The 20721-nt window shown below is 39.1% G+C and overlaps 1 protein-coding gene across 3 annotated transcripts in view; it reads left to right on the top strand.

Moving 5' to 3' along the window:
* The window catches only part of MID2 (midline 2), a 100094-nt gene that overhangs the window by 58172 nt on the left and 21201 nt on the right, over positions 1–20721 (top strand). For all 3 annotated transcript variants that reach the window (XM_007992516.3, XM_007992513.3, XM_007992515.3), the window contains exons 4-5: positions 14045–14152; positions 15541–15689. In XM_007992516.3, coding sequence (XP_007990707.1) covers positions 14045–14152; positions 15541–15689 — 257 coding nt within the window. The remainder of the gene's footprint in view (positions 1–14044; positions 14153–15540; positions 15690–20721) is intronic.

Genomic DNA, 20721 nt, shown 5'->3' with positions numbered 1-20721 from the left:
GCCTTTAAATTATTTAGAAACATTATTATGTACACACATATACCCAAGTTGTAAGTTCCAAATCTACCACAAATAACCAAGAAAATATCCTGGAAGTATCCGTTGTAAATGATGAACTCTCAGGAGTTGAAGTGCCAGCTATCCTATAGTAAGATGAGTAAGTAGAGACATAAATCAAAACCTGAATTTCAGCTTTTTGGGAAAGAAGTACTTTTTAGGAAAGAAGTACCAGACCAGGGTAGCAACTTGGAGTTGGAGAGGAGTAGGGATGGAAATCAATATTTATTGAATTCCTACTATGTTCCAGGTAGTGTACTAAGACCTTTGTCTCTGTTATCTCATTTGATTCTCACAACCACTTGGGAGGTAGGTAACATTGTTTCTATTTTACCAGTCAGAAAGATAGCTCAGAGATGTTAAGTGACTTGTCTGAAGTCACTTGGCTTTCAAGTGTCAAAGCAGGAATTCAGATTCAGGCCAGCTTGGCTTAAAATCCAGATTTTTTTCCACTCTACTCTGTTGCCTGAGTGGAAATGGAAACTTAGCACAGGAAAATCCTCAAAAAAAGGGAAAGGTGGTTTTCCTCAAACATAAAAATAAAAATAAATTTTAGCTACAAAGAGAACAACAATAACAATAACAAAACAAAACAAAACAAACAAACAAAAAACAGGACAGGTTGGAATGGAACATGGTAGAAGCCTTGGCCTTGGAGTTAGGATGCCTAGTTTGGGTTGTAACTCTGTCATTTGCTAGCTTATATAACTTTGATAATTTACCTCTCTAGATCTCAGTTTCCTCATCCATAAAATGCAGACAATAGTGTCTACCCTATCTAATCAGGTTGTTGTGAAGATCAAATATAGAGATCAAATATATCTGAAAGCACTTTCTAGGCCAAGCCAGAATAACTATACAGCTACAATAACTATACAAACATAATTAATTATTTCTTTTACTAGCAGTAACAATGTATTAAGATGGTCAGATTTTTGGAATTTCCCAGCAGGTTGAGATTCCTTCCTGTTTGTTTCATACTTTTTTTTTTTTTTTTTAAGGAAGAGTTTCACTTTGTCACCCAAGCTGGAATGCAGTGGTGCAATCTCAGCTCATTGCAACCGCCACCTCTGCCTCTCAGGTTCAAGTGATTCTCCTGCCTCAGACTCCCGAGTAGCTGAGATTACAGGCATGCACCACCATGCCTGGCTAATTTTTGTATTTTTAATAGAGACAGGGTTTCACCATGTTGGTCAGGCTGAGCCTAAAACTGACCTCAAGTGATCTGCCCACCTTGGCCTCCCAAAGTGCTGGGATTACAGGCGTGAACCACTGCGACTGGCCCATCCTATTCAGGACCTCCAACTCCCTTGGGGTTTTCCCCATAGAAACCTGTTCGTTTATTTCTTGACTCATGAGGTAGTTGAGACCCCTGGAAATATGTTCTCAAGACCTCTTTGTTGCCCAGTCACAGAGTTCAGCGTTGGGTATTATTCTGAGGCTTCCCTTCCCTCTGATGCTTGCAAACAGAATTCCTGTGGTCCTTGTCCTTCAGGATCTTTCCTGGTACTTCTCTATCTTATTTCCCTACTCCCTCAGCTTAGAAGCAACATAGGCTTTTCTTCAGCTATTTTCACTCTTCCGCTTGGGCCCTTGCTTCTTCTAGTGGGCTGGAATCAGACTGTTTTCTGTCTGCCTAGAATCAGATTTTTTCCCTTTTGTCATCCAGAGTTCCCTGTCTCAGAAAGAATGACCTCTTTCTCAGAACAATGCCCTTTTCAACCTTAACTATGAGAGTTCAAATTTCCCTGGCCCTCCCAGTAGAGATTCCTTGCTCTGTATATATACAGGGAGTATCAGGATGGTGAATCCATCCCTCAGAAACAAATGTCTTGGGAGGAGTGCTTATGTCAGACTTGAGTACAGAGAGTGGCTAAATGCTCCCCACTATCTGATCTGAGACTTAAGAAGGCAGAAACTTTCACTGGCTTGACTATAATTTCTTGGTTGTGAAGGCAGTGAAAAAGACGGCCTTGGAAAAATCCCGGGACTAGAAATCAGGAAACCTGGGTTCTGGTGCTGGCTCTGTCACCCACTAGTCACATGAACTTGGGCGGAGCAGCCTGTGCAAACCTCTGTTAGACTGCCTGCTCTTCCATGAAGGAATTTCTTGGTTACAGGCTGTTTCCTTGGTTGGACTAGAAGCTTCCTGAAGGTAGCAGCCATGGCCATGCCACAATCATTTTGGAAACTGCAGTTTCTAACTGGTCTCTCTGGCCCATCCTGTTCCCCTCCTATCCATTTTCCACATTGCTGTGGGAATGAATTTGTAAAATGCAAAACTTGTCATGTCACTCCTAACACAAACCCTTTAATGGTTCCCCCATTGCCTTTAAAACCCATTATGGTCTGGACCCTACCTACCTCTCTAGCATGGTCTCCCAGCCCTTTTTTCTGTCTTAGTCTTCTCTGCTGTGAATCTCCCCTTCCTCTAGCTAACTCTTAATCATTCCTTAAAAATATCACATCCCTAAGAAGACTTCCTTGACCACCTAAGCTCCCCACTTGACAACTGTTGGTTAAATCCCCATCTTATAAGCACCCAAAGATTATCCTTATTACATGATAAACCTCTTTTGTAGCACTCCTCAAACAGGTAACTGCTCAGTATCTGCTTCCCTTCTCATCATAAGATTCACGAGATGATGGCAGAGGCCTTATCTGTCTCGTGCATTGCTAAGTGCTTACTAAAATGCTTAGCACATAATAACAGTAAAATTTGTTTGATGGTAATATGAAATGACTTGTAAGGTATCCACATGACTGCTTCAAGAATTGGGTGTATCCTCCACGGTAACAGTGATGTCTGTCTATAATCTTTCATGTTCTTATGGCTTTCTGAAAAGCAGTGCTATTATTGAAATATCTCCCATAAACTTTATAAAACAGTAAAACAGTTAATGTCTTTTTGATCTTGTAATGTAGTATTACACAGATCTTCTCACTTCATGTAAAAAACATGATCTTTGTCAGTGCTTCTTTTTACTGCTAGAATACGAAACTGAATTTTGCATATTAGCTGAAATATTACTAGAATATTTTTGTTTCGTTAATATCTCAGGTTAACAATCTGCTATTTGATTCTTTAACCTGTCTTGAAAAGGCATATATATGTCTCATTATTACTTAAAGAAATTGGGTAGCTGATTTGAGAATACACCATTATTTTAACTTTTTAGTTGATTCTATTTTTAACATGAAAATAAACAAATCAATTTAAAACTTTTAAAAAGGAACGATTAAGTAGATATATTTTATCTTGTTTTTGGAGGAATGTCAATATTGTGAAGCACTTCTCCAAATCCTTTTAAGAAGAATGTGAGTTAACTTATTAATAGTAATATGTTCACGGGGAGTAATACGTATCACTGGTAGATAATAATATGTACTATATTACAATAGTAATATGTAAGCGGAAAGACAAGTGATAGACTTGAGTCTGTCTGGCTCTGTTTTATAAGCTGTGTACACTGAACCTCATTTTATTCATCTAAAAAATAGGATGATAGTATGTACCTTGAAGAATTATTCTGAAAGTTGAAGATATAAAGTACTAGCACATCTAGTGATGCCCTTTTGCCATCTGTACTTTATATGCTGTTCATTGATTCCACAAATATTTAAGCGCATTTCTGCATTGGGCCAGGCACTGGGAACATAATGGTGGACATGGCACCTGTCCTCACAGAACATACACTCCTTCGATTTTCCGTCTGTAGGAGTACTGCTCGGCTCAGCCCTCACCTCCTTCAAGAAGCCATCACCCATGCTCTAAGCCTCTCTCCCTGCCTCCCTCATCTGGTTCAGATGTTCCTCCTCTGTGTCCTCAGAGTAACCTGCGCATACTTTCATCATAGCACTTCTATATACCGATTTGTCTCCCCACCAGGCTAAGCTCTCAGGCCGAGTATGGTGTCCTATCCTTTTTTATTTTTATACCCAGCTCATGGCTTGGTACACGAATAGGTACTGAGAAAGGATATTTGGATAAACAGTGCCCTCTGGTGGCCAGATGTTGTAAGCACAATCTTTTATGCATCATAAGGGTGAGTAAAGCCCAGGTGAGTAAAGCACCTAGGAAAGGCAACTTTTTCTTTATCTTAACACAGGGAAAGGAAATACTTCAGAATATGTGGTCTCCTAGGATCTCCTAGGTCTCCTAGAGATGTTGTTATTCCAACATCTCTCCAAATCTTTCCTAATTCAGAAAACAATATTTAAATGACACAATAGATAAAGGAAAACTATTTTGAGTGTGCAAAAAGAAAATGAAAGAGAAATTTGTCTCATGTAATAAAGAAATGTGACATCATATACAATTTTTCATAATACCTTTATTTCAAGGCCTACACACATTTATTCATTCAACAAATATTTACTGAGCATCTACTGTGTGACAAGCACTATTCTAGGTATTAGGGATACAGTAATGAACAAAACAAAGTGCTTAAACTTAAGGAGCTTACATTCTCATAGGAGGAGACGCACAATAAACAAACATATTTTATTAGGGATTATAAGTATTACGGATAAAAATAAACTAGGTTACAAAGTGGGGTGAATGTGTGTCTGTGTGTGTGTGTGAGAGAGAGAGAGAGAGAGAGAGGACGCCATCTGAGCAAAGGCCTGAAAATGTATTAGAACTTCAGAGAACTACAGAAATGCTGGTTGACCAGGCCTGCCTAAAACATTATGGGACTTTAAGAGAGTTTTCTTTCTTTTTTCTTTTTAAAAATAAGTTTAATCTTATGTAAAAGTTGCTAAAATAATACAGAGAGTTCCCTCATACTATTTAACTAACCTTCCCCAATGCTAACATCTTATATAACTACATAACTATCAGAACTAGGAAACTGTCATTGGTACAATAATTCTATTGAGCAAACTATAGGCCTCATTTGATTTTCACCAGGTTTTGCATGCACTCAGAATTTTTTGGGGGGGACTGGGAGGACAGTTCTATTAATCATATCATATTTATAGATTCTTGTAATCACCTCTGTAATTAGGACAGTATTGTTTTATCATCCCCCAAAAACTCATTTGTGCTACTTCTTTACAGACACATCTGTCCCCCTGCAACCACTGATATGTTCATCATTACTATAATTTTCTCATTTCTAGAATGTTACGTAAATGGAATCACATAGTAGGTAAAATACTGTGATTTGCTATGTCCTTCATCATAATGCCCCTAAGAGCCATTCGATTTGTTGTGTACATCAATAGTTTTTGATTTGTTATTGCTAAGTAGTAGTCTACTGTGTGAATATTCTACAATTTGTTTATATGTGCCCACAGTGAAGAGCATTTCAGTTGTTGCCAGTTTTTTGCTAATAGAAACAAAGCTTTTATGACCATTCATGTAAGGTTTTTGTGTGGACATAAATGTTCATATTTCTAGGGTAAATACACAAGGATGAGAGCTAGAGAGTTTTATTTCTTCAGAGGGACATATAAACAAGTGCTGTGCTTCACGAAACAAGCAGTAGATTGGAAAGAACACTGGATAGGACTCACAAGATCTGGCTCAAGCCTTGCCCTGTCATTTAGTAGCAATGTGATGACGGATAAGCCTCTCCCCTCTCTAGGTCCCATATTTCTATCTCTTAAGTGATGGAGTAGAAATCGATTATTTCTTCAGTCTTTTTAAGATCTAATTACGGCCGGGCGCAGTGGCTCAAGCCTGTAATCCTAGCACTTTGGGAGGCCGAGACGGGCGGATCACAAGGTCAGGAGATCGAGACCATCCTGGCTAACACAGTGAAACCCCGTCTCTACTAAAAAATACAAAAAACTAGCCGGGCGAGGTGGCGGGCGCCTGTAGTCCCAGCTACTCGGGAGGCTGAGGCAGGAGAATGGAGTGAACCCAGGAGGCGGAGCTTGCAGTCAGCTGAGATCCAGCCACTGCACTCCAGTCTGGGCGACAGAGCCAGACTCTGTCTAAAAAAAAAAAAAAAAAAGTTCTAATTACATGGTTCTGACGAGATAGAAAGGAGGTTTCTGCCTCATTTCACAAAAAATTGTATAGCTATGTACATAAAATACCAGATGAAAAACCTAGGTTATATCTCCCACCTTTTTCTTCCATGTTCTAAACAGTTACGCAGTGGCTCACACGTGTAATCCTAGCACTTTAAGAGGCCAAAGGTGGACGGATCACTTGAGGTCAGGTGTTCGAGACCAGCCTGAGCAACATGATGAAACCTGTCTCTACTAAAAATACAAACATTAGCCGGAAATGGTGGTGCACGCCTATAGCCCCAGCTACTCGGGGGCGGGGAGGGGGGCGGGGACTGAGGCAGGAGAATCGCTTGAACCTGGGAGGTGGAGGTAAGCCGAGATCACGCCACTGCACTCCAGCCTGGACAACAGAGTAAGACTCCATCTAAAAAAATAAGACATAAACAGTTACTTTGCATACAAAGAGACTACTGGGGAGAAACCAACTAAGCCTAAGTCTATAAAGGCTGGGTGGCTGTTCCCTGAGGAGAAAGGACTCCAAAATCAACACAGAATTGCCACACGGCATAATGCCATTCCTCAGGCATGTATATGGAGCAGATTGTCCTCACCCTCTGTCTCCATTATTTTTATTAGTTAGACATAGGGTAAAGTACATGCAAAATATATGTGCGTATATATATGTGTGTGAACTGTCTATGCTTTTAAAATATGTTGTATTATGTATTTCTCTACAGGTACTATTTTTTTTTCAAAAGTCAGGAAGGAAACACACAAAATATTTGCAATGGTTAACTCTAGAGATTGTGATTGTCGTGAGAGGCAACTCTAAAGGAAAAAGAAGTATATGTTTGTGAGCACAGCCTCTCTCTCTCTCTCTCTCTCTCTCTCTCTCTCTCCCTCCCCCCCCTCCCCCCCCCGTCTCTCTCTCTCACACACACACACACACACAAACGCACACACAGTGGTTAAAATCATAGACATGAGACAGACTGCCTGGGTGCAAATCCTGGCTCTGATATTTACTAGTTATATGACCTTGGGCAAGTTACATAACCTCTGTTTTCTCAGTTTCTTCTGTAGAATGGGAATGGTAATTAATAATAGTGCCTACCTCATGGGGTTAATGGGAAAAGTAAACAAGTGAAAATACATGAAGCAATTAGAATAGTGCCTAACATGTGGTAAGCACTATAAAAGTATTAACTCTTATGTACTCCTCCCACAAGCTGATAGAAAACTTTTCTCTCAGTCTATGTCTATCTGAAGGCCTCCCATAGCATGAGTCCCTGAGCCCAATTCACTAGGATAGTTATACTTCTAGAAATGGCTTGGCTGCCACCTCCCCATCCACACTACTTTTCTAACTTTAACAGCCAATCTCCCAGCCACCTCTACCCTCCTAATCCCTCACCCACTCCCTGGCCAAAAAAATTACACACCAAAGCTGTACATTGCTTAACTATGTCTCATTAATTTTTTTGCCTGCTAAACTGTAGTTACTCCAGTGCAGGTGACTAAAAATTCTACTAATAATTTCATATATTCCTTGCTCCTTTAAGTGACCACCCTCCCTCAGATCTAAAGAAACAGCTATAACCATTTTTTTTTTAAATCCCTGCTTCATTTAGTCATAGTTACATAAAGCTGGAAGGACCATCTTTGAAATATTGCAGTGTTTACCTTTAGAAAACAAAAAAGAAGATGGTCTCTTCTTCCTCTTCCTTTTATACATTTGAAACTTCCTGATATAACAGGGCTGTAGTGCTGGTGGTGATCATGATGCTAGTGCTAGTGGTAGTGATGTGCGTATATGTGTGTGCATGTGAGAGAGTGTCGGGGGGGGTGGGGGAGAGAGAGAGAGAGAGAGAAGGATCCTTAAAGTGTGATCTGGGTTAACAGCTTAGCTTTGATGCTGCCACAGCAAATGCTATGTCTGCTTCATACACATTGTGCTTTCTTAAATGCATCATTTTAAGAAAGTAATGAATTCTTTGCAGCTCAGTAAGGTGACAAGGCTGTTCATAACAATTTCTTGATAATTCATCAGATGTCCAATTTACCTCTCACTTTTCCTTCTCATTTCCTTTGCACAGAAAGTGACTACTTATTAAATAAAGCCCAACTCAGCCTCTTTTTCTGTTATGGAGTCTGAGAAGGTGGGATAGTGATCACCTGAGTGGTCCTGAACAATAATGGGAAGTGGAAAGTGTGTTGTGCCCCCCCTCCCAGTTCTTCATGTACTGTGTCTGCCTTCTCTCTTCACCTTGCTCTCAACTAACATGTCAATTAACAATTCTTAAGGTATTACTATAGTGCTAAGATCCTGACATTTTTATCCAAGTACTTTCAGAGACTCAAAATGACAGCACAGCTCTCCATAATATATCTCCAACCCCTGTTTCTAGCCTTATTTCCCTCCATTGCATCTGTCAGGTTGATCTACTTTAACCAAACACATTTTCTATTTTCCTGCTTATGCTTTTGCTCATGCTATTCATGTAATTCATTCTGTCTAAACTTGTCTCCCCTTAAGCTCCATTTCTACCTGCCCAAGTCTTGTTCATCCTTGAAGACCAGCTCAGCTACATGAAACGTCATCTAATCCTCTGATTGTCCTTTTCCAAATTTTCTCTTTCCTATGATCTCATACACCTTTGATTGTATTCTATTATGTTACTTGTTTTGCTGGTCCTTAAATTATAATTAGTTTTATTCACACTCATAGTCTCTACTAGACTGTAAGTGCCTTGAAGGCAAAAGCTGAGTCTTTCTCATCATTATATCCCACTCAGGGAAACCCAGCACTATGCTGGATACATGTGGGATATACTCTGGTATGTGGGAGACACTCAGTAAATGTTTGTTGAAATAAAAACTTCCCCAAATGATCTTTAATGGAAAATTTCACAATATTCTGGTGGAAGGGAGATCTATTTGGACAGAAGATTTCAGAGAATAAACTAGGTTGGCATTTACTGTGAAGAGTGGAGAGCACTGAGATGGAGAAGCCAGGGAGGAATTCCTTGCCATATAATAATAATAATTATTATAATTATTGTATTTCACTTGAGTCTGGATATATGGGATCACCTACTATTTCACATATCTTGTTCCATCTGAACAGGAAATCTCAGTGCCTTCTAAGCTCCTGTGCAATGCTCTATAGTATAGATGGATGTGACTAAGCTGAGGGGAAAGTGGAAGTGGGGAAGTTATCATGGAAGTGGGGTGGAGGGAAGGCTGATGAACTTTAAACCCAGGAATAAAATACCTATAGAATGAGCAATGGGAGATCTCCCCTGCCCCCTCCCCACCAAAAATAATCCTAACTATCAAATAAGCTCTCTGAAAGAAGCTAAGGGTAAAAAGATATAGCCCATTTGCATTTCAATACAGAAGAGAAACAATTGCCAAAATGACTTTTTGCAGTTTCTTAAATCTCAGCAACTTATGGCTTTGGTGAACTCCCACCTATTTATTTCCTTGTACTGAACAGTGGTAAAGTCCTTCCAGCAGGGGCGTTAGGTGTTTGTATTAAAGATAGGTGGAAATTGGGGAAGACTAGGTCTTACTCTACAGTCAATCTTTGGGCTGGGAGGTAATAGGGTAGGATGGGCAGTTGGAAAGAAATATGCAAGTCAAATTTTTGCTGCCTTAAGAAGAAAGTAAAAGAGCAAAGAGCAGAGAGGAGGACCTGGAGACTTACCAGGGAGCCCGTGTTGCCTAGGAAATTTGAGGCTAAGACTCTTGGAAATTTGAGGCTAAGACTCTTAGTCATAAACATCACAAACTGCCTCCCAAAAGTCTTTTTGGGGTGGGTGGATTTATACAAGTAGGTTGCCAAAATTGACCTAATGGTATTTTCAAGGAGGATAGATTTTTTTTTCCACAGACATAAAGCCATTTAGAGAAAACCACTAACCTGATACAAAGAGCAAATGTCAAAGAGCTAGGGTCTTCCACAAACCAACCAACCAGCCAAGTATGCTTATTAAGGTAACCCAGTTATTTTCAATTAAGCGTTAATAAGCAAGTGAAATACCTCAATGTATTATGTTTTCAAACAAAGAAAATACCAGGGGCTTTCAAATGCCTTCCAAGCAATTTGAGTTGTTTTATTCACATCACGAAGACCGGTTTTCCCTGAAGTATTTCCTGTTCAGAAAACACTTAAGGACCCTGCTCTTCTGTTGTGCTTCTTGACATGAAAAGATTTTAATGTCATTGCTTTACCTTTAGTTTGGAATTTTGCCTCTTCAGTCAACTTTTCACTCTATTAGTTGTGCCTGGTTTTATCTCCCCTGATGTGACTGTCCAAAAAACATTCCTACCCTAGCTCCCTCATTTCACCTTATATTTTCTCTACAAAATACACCCATGGGAGTATATTTTATAATGCTTGGCATTCTTATTTTGATTTTTTACTGTGCTAAATCAGTCAATAAATGTTTGTTGTAAGGCTTTGTACCAGTTATAATGGGAAAGATAAAGTAGTGTAAAATCTTCCCTCAAGGAGCTTGCTGTCTAATTGAAGATATGTAAGCAAATGAGTACTTCTTATATTTTATATTTCCTTTCTATTTCTGACATTTTCCTTGGCTAGCCCCTGTCCACATCACAATAGCCTCCTAAATAGTCCTCAGGTTTACTATTACCCTCCATCAAATCAGTCCCTGTTCATCTTCTTAAACAAGTTCACTGTGGTACTTCTCGCACCACCTTACCTTTCTTCCCCTCAAAAATACTACTTAACGATACCATATTGCCTAAAAGTGAAGTTCAATCTCATTTGCTTGGCTTGAAATTTCTCTCCTTCACACCTTTTTAATCAAAGTCTTATTCCATCTTTAAGGTTTAATTTAAGTTCCATTTCATCCACGCCTCTTTCCTCCACTTACCCACCAAAAGTAATCTTTCCTTTTAATTTCAGTAGATTATAGTCTATATCACCCATTCAGTATTTAATTTATGCTACCTTGATTGGTTTCTTTTATATGTATATGGCTCTTCCCCATCCAGATTGCAAATTTTTTGAGGGCAGGGCCTTAGCATAATGCTTTGCACAGAAAAGATGCTTGATAGGATGTTTGGTAATGAAGACATGATTTTTCCTGGCTTCAGAGTAGAGGAAGGATTATGAGGATGGAAAGGAAATATTCTGGAGGTAGGGAGATTAATTAAGGAGGTTTGTGCAACAATGGTCCTATCACAATAGGTGATAAGGGCTTCAGCCTATTGGTTCCTTGGCTCAGATCCTCACTATATTAACGAAGAACTTTGTTTGTTTAAGGGTAGTCACGTGAAGCAGTGGGAGTGGAGAAGGAACAAAGAAACCTGTAACTGTTTGCGATCAATTGGTTGTAAACACTACTGCACTTGGACCAGCCACCGAGGAAATTTAGCAAGATTAAAAAGGAAAGGAGGGAAGGACTTTGGGACTCCTGTGAATTTATGTGGGGACAAAGGAGAAGTAGCAGTCAGAGTTTACTGAACCTGAGTAACTGCAATAATGATAGTAGCATTGACACAAAAACAGGAAAATCAGAGGTGGAAGCCAGATCTGGAGAGAAGGCGGTAAGTTTGTTTTTAGACTTACTGAGTTTAGGGTAACTTGAGTAACAAAGTGAACATGTCTAATGAGGAGCAAAAGATACCTTTTGTCACATTTAATTCAATCCAACAAATAATTACGGAACATCTACTATGTGCCCGTCATGATACTGGAGATAGATACAGTCACATAAGACAATTCTTGCCCTCCACAACTCGTGATGGAGTGAGGAAGACAGACTAATATGATAAAATATAGGAAATGGTATAATTGAACTATATATAGAGTATGTGAGAATATAAATAGGGGATCAATTGCTTGTGTCCAAGCAAGTGAGAAAAATTACAGAAGCGATGATCTTTGAGAAGGGCCTTAAAAGATAAGTAGAAATGTGTTCAATAAACAGATGGGGAAATGACTTTCCAAGTAAAATAATAGTCTAGGGCAAAGGCACAGGACATGAAAGTGCATGGCATTCTAGGGGAACAACAAGGAGTCTGAAGTGACTAATGAGAAAGGGATGACAGAATAAAGATGGATGATTTGAAAGAGATGATGATTTTCAGAAATTGAGGAAAAGGGTGTTGTCACACTCAGCTGGAGAGCAGCCTATGTGTAAGGTTAAAGATGTAGTCTCTAGTGTTGAACTCTCTCAGCCCAAATCTCATCTCTGCTACTTACTAATTGTGTAACCTTAAGCAAGTCACTTAATCTCTCTGTGCTTAGTTTTCCTCATCTGTCAAATGCAGATAAAGGTACCTACCTCAGGACTGTTTTGAGGACTGAGAGTGCCAATATATGTAAACTAATTAGAGCAATGCTTGGCATATAGTGTTATGTAAAGGCTAGTCCAAGGATTACATTTTCAGAAACAAGGTACTACATCACTGTGTACTACACCAGTAGCCACCTAAAAAAGAAATTATAAATGGCAAGTGTCTAAGTTTCTAGATACTGTAAACAAGGACCCAGAGAAAACTAAATGAATCTCTTAGTCTCAGTTAAAGGAGTTCATGAGCTGGTAAGATATCTGCCTTGGAAACGTAGATCCAATTTAGGGAAAGGGTGAGGTGTCTGAGGAAAAAAAGTAGAATGGCTAGAGTGCCATTCAGAGTAAGTAGAAACCCCCATTGTGGCATTGCCCTAGAAAATGGAAAAAAGCAACATAAGATTGTCACTCACCAACAGACATATTTTATTTCAGTTAAGTAGGAAACAGAAAATTAGCCATCAGGGAGCTTCAAGTATGAGAGAGGGGGTAGTAGGGTCCAGTGACAGGTATTTTGCTTGGGTTGGAGAATTTGGAGGAACCCTCTGAAGAGGGATAGCAATTGGAGATGCAGCCCTACCTTGCTAATGAAGCACATCTAGCCCCTTGAGTTTTGATGCTCTCAAGTAACCCATTGTCTGTTCCTCAGCCTTCTAGAGCTCTGCTCGAGTGATCCTTGAATAGACTCTTGGAATGCTTGTGCTTCCCTGTATGACTGCTCTGTGTGCTGCTGAAATGGAACTGAACCTCGCCCGCCCACCCAGCCAGCCCAGGGGTTTCACTTGACAGAACTCGGTTTGAATTCTGGTTTTACCACTTACTAGTTGTGTGATTTTTGAGCAAGTCACTAAAATTCTCTATGCCTCAGTTTCCCCATCTGTGAAATAGGAATAAACATGGTTCCGATATTGTAAAATAGTTATGATAATTACATGAGATAATTTACCTATGAAGTACTTGGCAAGTTAAGTACTAAAAAGATGTTAGTTCCTTCCTCCTTCCTTTCCTGTTATACTTGGGCAGCCCGCAAATACCCTGCTCTCATTTTAGCCCCTCCTGGGGGCTCTGGTAGTTTTTTTTTTTTCCAACCCTGACTTTGCAGTAAAGATGTTTTGATGTAGCCAGTATTCCAAAATAGGAAAGGTATTCAGATACTGGACAGCCCAAGGTGAGAAATATCCACTAAAACACGACAACTATGTGAAAAATATATACACATGAATATATGTTTAATGATCTATTTAATGTGAAAAATTACAGGGGAACAAGGAAAACTGAAAACATTTTTGTTAGCACAATATATTGTTGTAATGTTTTCTTAATATTGTGCCTGTGGAGGATACTCTTTTCTTTACATACATAAATCTCCTTACCCTCTTTCCAAAAGAATGGCAGGAGGAAAGGGTACTGGAGTAAAGGGAATTGTTCAGTGGGAATAACATGCCCCCATCTCATCTGTCCTTCTGCCCAGCCTTCCATTAACCATCATGATCTACCAGAGGCCTGGAGAGCTTCCTAACTGTGGTGCTTCAATGCCCTTGCATCATTAATATCATCATCTCTACCCTTCTTCTAGGAGTGGATCTTATGAGGGAGGTATGGAAGAAGTTGTGCATGCTTAGCTGTCAGTCCGAACCTTTTAGAGACAGCAGGGGACAAAGGCAACAATCACTGTGTAATACTCTGAAATTTCTTGGCAGGTGAACACTGCTATGCATGAGGCAAAACTTATGGAAGAATGTGACGAGTTGGTAGAGATCATCCAGCAGAGGAAGCAAATGATCGCTGTCAAAATCAAAGAGACAAAGGTAAAGCACAGCACTTCAGTGAATCCAAGGAAGAGCTGACTTTACAAATATCAAAATTTGATGCAGATGCTTCCGGTTTGATCATGAAAGCAAGAAGAAATGAGATTATAGGAGGAGAGGCAAAGAAGTGATGTTTGGCCTACTGCTCTGAATCCAGTAAAAACGATGGCCATTCTGGGGTGTTAGAAACGTTCTATATCTTGACCTGGTTTACGTGGGTGTATGTGTTAGGATTTGGGTGCTTTACTGTTGTATGTTATAACTCAATGAAAAGGAAAAAAGTAATGGTAGAAATGTGATTCAGGATTATGGACCACGAATGCCAGGATGAGGACTCTGGGCTTAATCTGAAAAGTGTTGGGCAGCCATTCTAGTTTCTTAGGAAGGGAGAAAGACTGATTGATATGGCAGAGGTATGCAGGGTAGATCACAACGGGATGATACCAAAGTCAGGGTAGCAAGTTACGAGACTTATGGAATGATGGTTTGTAAGAGTTGATAAAGACCTAAACCAGAGTAGTGGCAGCACAAATGGAAGGGAAGAACACAACAGGCATTGCTAGAAAGGAAATGATAAGAAACATTGAACTTTTAAATATAAAAGATGAATGAGAGAGAGGGAAGACTCAGTGAAGACATTCAGGTTTCGAGCCTGGGAACTGAAGAATCATGATCATAAGGGTCAAGTGTGAGCCTCCATATGGCTATATGGTTTTAGGCTTGTTGGCTTGCTGGTCAGAGTTAGTGGTTACAAGTTCATGCTGTGTGTATAATGTGAGATGTTTTGAGAGGCTAGAGTGATAATTTGTGCCATGCTGAGTGGTTATAGCTTATCCAGGAACTAAAGTTTCCAAGAACACAGATTTGTGAACACACAGGTATGCATAAAGACACTTACAGAAATATATACATAGAACTGTAGATACTCATAAAGAAAAAGATGGTACTTTTTAGTAAACACATATGAAAACATATTGACAACATTTTGTTTGTTTACATACAAACAAAACAAAAATGTAAACAATGATAATCTCTGGGCAGTAGTGTTTCTTTTATACTTTTTATTTTCAGAATTTTCTATAATGGGCATGCATTGATTTAGAACCAGAAAAATTAATGTTACTAATACAAAGAGGGGGTAGATAACTGAGAGTATATGACTGTGTTGCAGCCTAAGTATGCAAGCTGTAGACAAGAGAAGGAGGGGTTGGCACAAGAGACACAGTGGATAGGGTGAGAAGGTGAGTGGTTAGTACAGGGACCATGGAATATTAATAAGCGTTATTTTTAGAATCACTGCAGCATACCTCCTTCATGTTGTGTTTTATTGTTTTTAATTAAGCACTGCATGTTTTATCTTATTTTTTTCTTTTACTAATTCCTTAAAGGTTATGAAACTGAGAAAGTTGGCACAGCAGGTTGCTAATTGCCGCCAGTGTCTTGAACGGTCAACAGTCCTCATCAACCAAGCTGAGCATATCCTGAAAGAAAATGACCAGGCACGGTTTCTACAGTCTGCAAAAAATATTGCTGAGAGGTCAGTTCTTTATGTGCTTTTGAAATGCCTGCTCTTGTGAAAAGAGGCCAATTTAAAGTCACTTAAAGTTCAGGCATGTATGTAACAGCTGCCACCTGAAGATTTTACCAGTTAAGTAGTTATTGAGCCTCAGTGGTAAATTACCCTTTGGATTTCTGAACCCTTGTCTCTGTCTCTGCAGCCTATCAGCTCTTTTAAGGCACAATCAAGTACTAGCCCTAGCTACTGCCATAGCTCCCTGCTGCTCACTCAGTGCATGAGCTTTCTATGATGGTGTTGGTATAAGGGTAGAGAAATTTTAGCTATATTGACAGGTATGTGCTCTTCTCAGTCTGCATGCAGTTTCTATTGCTTTCATTTCATTATTCTGCACATAAATCCTTTACGGCAGTAATTTTTAGGCCTTTATTTAATCACTTACCTCTTTCTAAATTAGATGAGAGTCATGAACCTTCTTCCAGAGGAAAAACAATGCATTTAATAAATATATACAGAGAATTTTCTATACAATTTCAGAGGACTCACAGATCCTTAGAAGCCCTTCCACAGACCAAAAAATCCATGGTCTAAAGTGAAACATTGTTCAGGACGGTCACCAAGACTTCAAGGGGCTGCAGAGGCTTATTAGGCCAGATTTGACCTCCTTATATCTCCTTCTCATTCATTGAAGACCTTGGCTCCAGGCTCACAGTATTCCTCCCATTGCCTCTGCCACCATTTTGGGTGACTTCAGCAACAACCACATGGTTGACTCATCTAATGCCTTAGCCATCTAGCTTCTTTAACATCCCCTCCAACAGTGACTGTCACCTCAGAACTCCATCTCATCCACCCATTTTCATGGACCACATGCTGAACCTCACCATCACTTAGAATTGCACTGAAATCATAACTTAAAACACCCCATTTTTTAACTATAACCTCTACTTAAAAACTTTTTTCTTATTTTTGTTTCATTTTGTTTGAGACAGAGTCTCACTCTATTGCCCAGGCTGGAGTAGAGTGGTGCAATCTTGGCTCACTGCAACCTCCGCCTCCCAGGTTCAACCGATTCTCCTGACTTAGCCTCCCAAGTAGCTGGGATTATAGGCATGCACCACCCTGCCTGGCTAATTTTTGTATTTTTAGTAGAGATGGGGTTTCGCCATGTTGGCCAGGCTGATCTCGAATTCCTGGCCTCAAGTAATATGCCTGCTTCAGCCTCCCAAAGTGTTGGAATTATAGGCGTGAGCCACCGCCCCGGCCAAAAATTCTTTTTTTCTTCAAATACATATATACTTCAACTTCATTGAGACTGCTAAGGCCTGACTCCTATACTTTCTTCCTACCCACCAGTTATTTCCTGTCTTTAGCCTATTTAGGATCTGTGATTTCTCACTTCAGATACTCTCTTTTCAATATTCTCAATCCCCTTGCCCCATTGTCCTTTTAACATACCAACCTGATCAAATCCCAACCCTGAATCAGTCCCACTTTTCCCATTCCTATATTTGAGTTGCAGCATGCTACTGGAGAAAATCACATAACCAAAGAGGTCGGTACTACTGCATCACAAATTTATAGCTTCTAAACCTCACCTGGGCCTTCAGTGCTAACCTGAAATCCTTCTGCACTGCTTTGGTCAGCTTTCTTTTTAACTTGTCATCATAATGGCTATCTCAAATCTTTTGTACTTACTTCAAAATTCCAACTCTGCCACTTTTCTGCTTATGCTCGGTAAATGCGCTCTTATTTTACAAAGAACAGTAAGTGTGAAATAATGAATTCAACTTCTCATATCAAGCTGCTGAACACACTTAGGTCCACAGCCATTACTTCTGCCTTCCTTCTGATTGAAATGGAAGAGATGTCTCTTCATTTGTGCTTTGGCCAAATACCCTCTTTTTTCCATAGCTTCAATTTATTCCTCTCTGTAGTTGACTTCACATCCATTTTTAACCCACTCATGTCTTTCCTACCTAAAACCAACCACACAGAAAAACGCCATGACTTTCCTCTACTTCATATCCCCTCCAATTATCACCTGTCCCTCTCGTTCCCTGTACAGCAAACTTCCTGAAAGACTTTACATTTCCTCACCCCTAATTTACCCTTCTGAAATATTTAAAATGTATTTATATCCAAGTAATACCTTGTGCATAGTTAAAAAGTAAAATATTACTATAAGTCATATTGCAAGAAATAGCAATCTCCTCATTCTCAATGTCTGCTGTCTGATAATATTATTATCAATAGAGTTCTTACTTTGTACTGGGCATTATTTTAAGCCTTAACAAGTATTAACTCAGTCTTAAAAAAAAACTTTATGAGGTAGATACTACTTTTATCTCCATTTTATAAATGAGAGAACGATGTTCAGAGAGGTTAAATGACTTGCTTACAATTGTCCAACTAGTAAGGGGCAGAGGCAAGATTCAAATTTAGGGAGTCTAGTGCCACAGTCTACACTTTTACAACAAAGCCAAGCAATTTCAACTCTATCAGGTGTTTTTATCAGCATGACCTTACATTTCTAAGTAACATCCTTACAATGGTAGTTTTAATTTTTTTCAACTTTAGACATTATCAGTTAACTTCTGTAAATTTGGACTTTTTTTTCTACCACTACTTCTACAAATATTTTTTATGCCACTTCCTTCCTCTCTATTGGGGATTCCAATTACATGTATATTTGGCTGCCTGAAATTGTCCTATAGCTCACCGATGCTCTATTTTTGTTTTGCAGTCTTTTTTTTTTTTTTTTTTTTGCCATTGAGAAAACACATGCAAGTGTGTTTCATTTTGGATAGCTTCCATTGATGTATCTTCAAGTTCACTAGCCTTTTCTTCTGTGATACCTAATCTGCTGTTAACCCCTCCAGTGTGTTTTTCATCTTAGATATTATAGATTTCATCTCTAGTTTGATTTGGGTCTTTTAAAAAATATCTTCCATATCTCAAGATATTCAGACTGGGTGTGGTGGCTCACACCTTTTATCGCAGCACTCTGGGAGGCTGAGGTGGGAAGATCACTTGAGACCAGCCTGGGCAACATAGTGAGATTTCATCTTAAAAAAAAAAAAAAAAAAAAAAAAAAAGCTGCATCTGGTGACATGTGCCTGTAGTCCTAGCTACTTGGGAGGCTGAAGCAAGAGGATCTTCTGAGCCCAGGAGTTCAAGGGTACAGTGAGCCATGACGGTGCCACTGCACTTCAGCCTGGGCAACAGGACAATGTCTTGTCTCTGAAAACAAAAAAAGTTATTTAGCCTTTCCTTTAGCTTTCTGAACATATAGAATACAGTTCTAATAACTGCTTTTATGTCCTTGCTTACTGATTCTAATACCTGTGTCATATCTGGGTCAGTTTCAGTTGGTTACCTTTTCTTCTTATTATGGATTGTATTTTCTTGACTTTTGCCTATCAGGTAATTTTTTACTGGATGTCAGACTTTGTTAATTTTCTCTTTTGGGATGCTGTATATTTTTGTATTCCTATAAATATTCTTAAACTTCATTCTGAGACACAGTTAAGTTACTTGAAAACAGCTTGATCTTTTCAAGTCTTGGTTTTCAGATTTGATAGGTGAGATCAGAGCAATGTTTAGTCTAGAGACAATTTTTCCCCACTACTGAGGCAAAACCCTTCTGAGTACTCTATCCAGTGTCCTGTGAGTCATGAGATTTTCCAGTTTAGCTGGTAGGAACAGACACTATTGCTAGACCTATGTGAGCACCAGGGATTGTTCCCTCCTATCTTTTTGGGTGACTCTTTCCCCAGCATTATGTAGTTTCCTCACATGCATTTGTTTATTAGTATTCTGTTGACTACTAGATGGAGATTCTGAAGGTCTCTAGAATTCTCTTTGCAGCTTTTTCCTCTCTGGTACTATGTCCTGTGAATTCCAGCCAACTTCGTCCACTTGGATTCTCAGCAATGTCTCCTTAATTTTAGGGAACTCATTGGGCTCTGCCTGGATTTCCCCTTCGTGTAGCACTTGATTCCCTTAAGTTTTTCAAACAAACTCTCCTATAGTTTCTTAAGAAAGAGTACATGGGAAGTAAATTTTCAAGAATTTTTTGCCTAAAATATTTCAAGTTAATTTTCACACTTGGTAGGTTGGAAATAAATTTTGAAGGCATGACTTCATTGTCTTCTGGCTTCCATTATTGTGTTGAGAAGTTCACTGCCATTTTGAATCCAGATCTTTTGAATATAACCTATATTTTAAAACCCAGAAGCTTAAACAAAAGTTAATATTACTTTTAATTGACAAATCACAGTTGCATACATTAATGGGGTACAATGTGATGTTTTGATATATGCATACAATGTGGAATGACTAATTGAAGCCAATTAACATATCCTTTGCCTCACTTACCATTTTTTGTGGTCAGCCATTGAGATTTACTCTTTCAGTTATTTTGAAACATACAATATATTATTATTGATTATATTCACACTGCTGCACAACAGATCTCAGAAACTTATTCCTCCTGTCTAACTGAAACTTTATACCCTTTGACCAACAACTCCCCATTCCCTCTTCCTCCTACCAGCCTCTGGTAACCACCATTCTACTCTCTATTTCTGAGTTTGATTTTTTCTGATTCCACCTATGTGCGAGATCATATGGTATGTCTTTCAGTGCCTGGCTTATTTTACTTAGCATATGTCCTCCAGGTTCATTTATGCTGTCAAGGATAACAGGATTTCCTCCGATTTTAGTGGCTGAACAGTATTCCATTATGTATCTATACCACATTTTCTTTATCCATTCATCCATTGATAGAAACTTAGGTAGATTCCTTATCTTGGCTATTCTGAATAATGCTTCAGTGAACATGGGAATGCAGATATTTCTTTGACATATTGATTTCAACTTCTTTGGATATATACTGACTAGTGGGATTGCTGGATCCTACAGTAGTTCTATTTTTAGTTTTTTGAGGAACCTCCATACTTTTTTTCATAATGGCTGTAGTAATTTGTATTCCCACCAACAGTGTATAAGGGATCCCTTTTCTCTACATCCTCACCAACACTTATCCTTC

This window comes from Chlorocebus sabaeus, chromosome X (genome assembly GCF_047675955.1).
Source record: "Chlorocebus sabaeus isolate Y175 chromosome X, mChlSab1.0.hap1, whole genome shotgun sequence".
NCBI classification, from domain to species: Eukaryota; Metazoa; Chordata; class Mammalia; order Primates; family Cercopithecidae; genus Chlorocebus; species Chlorocebus sabaeus.
This window is presented reverse-complemented; position numbering and strand designations above follow the sequence as displayed.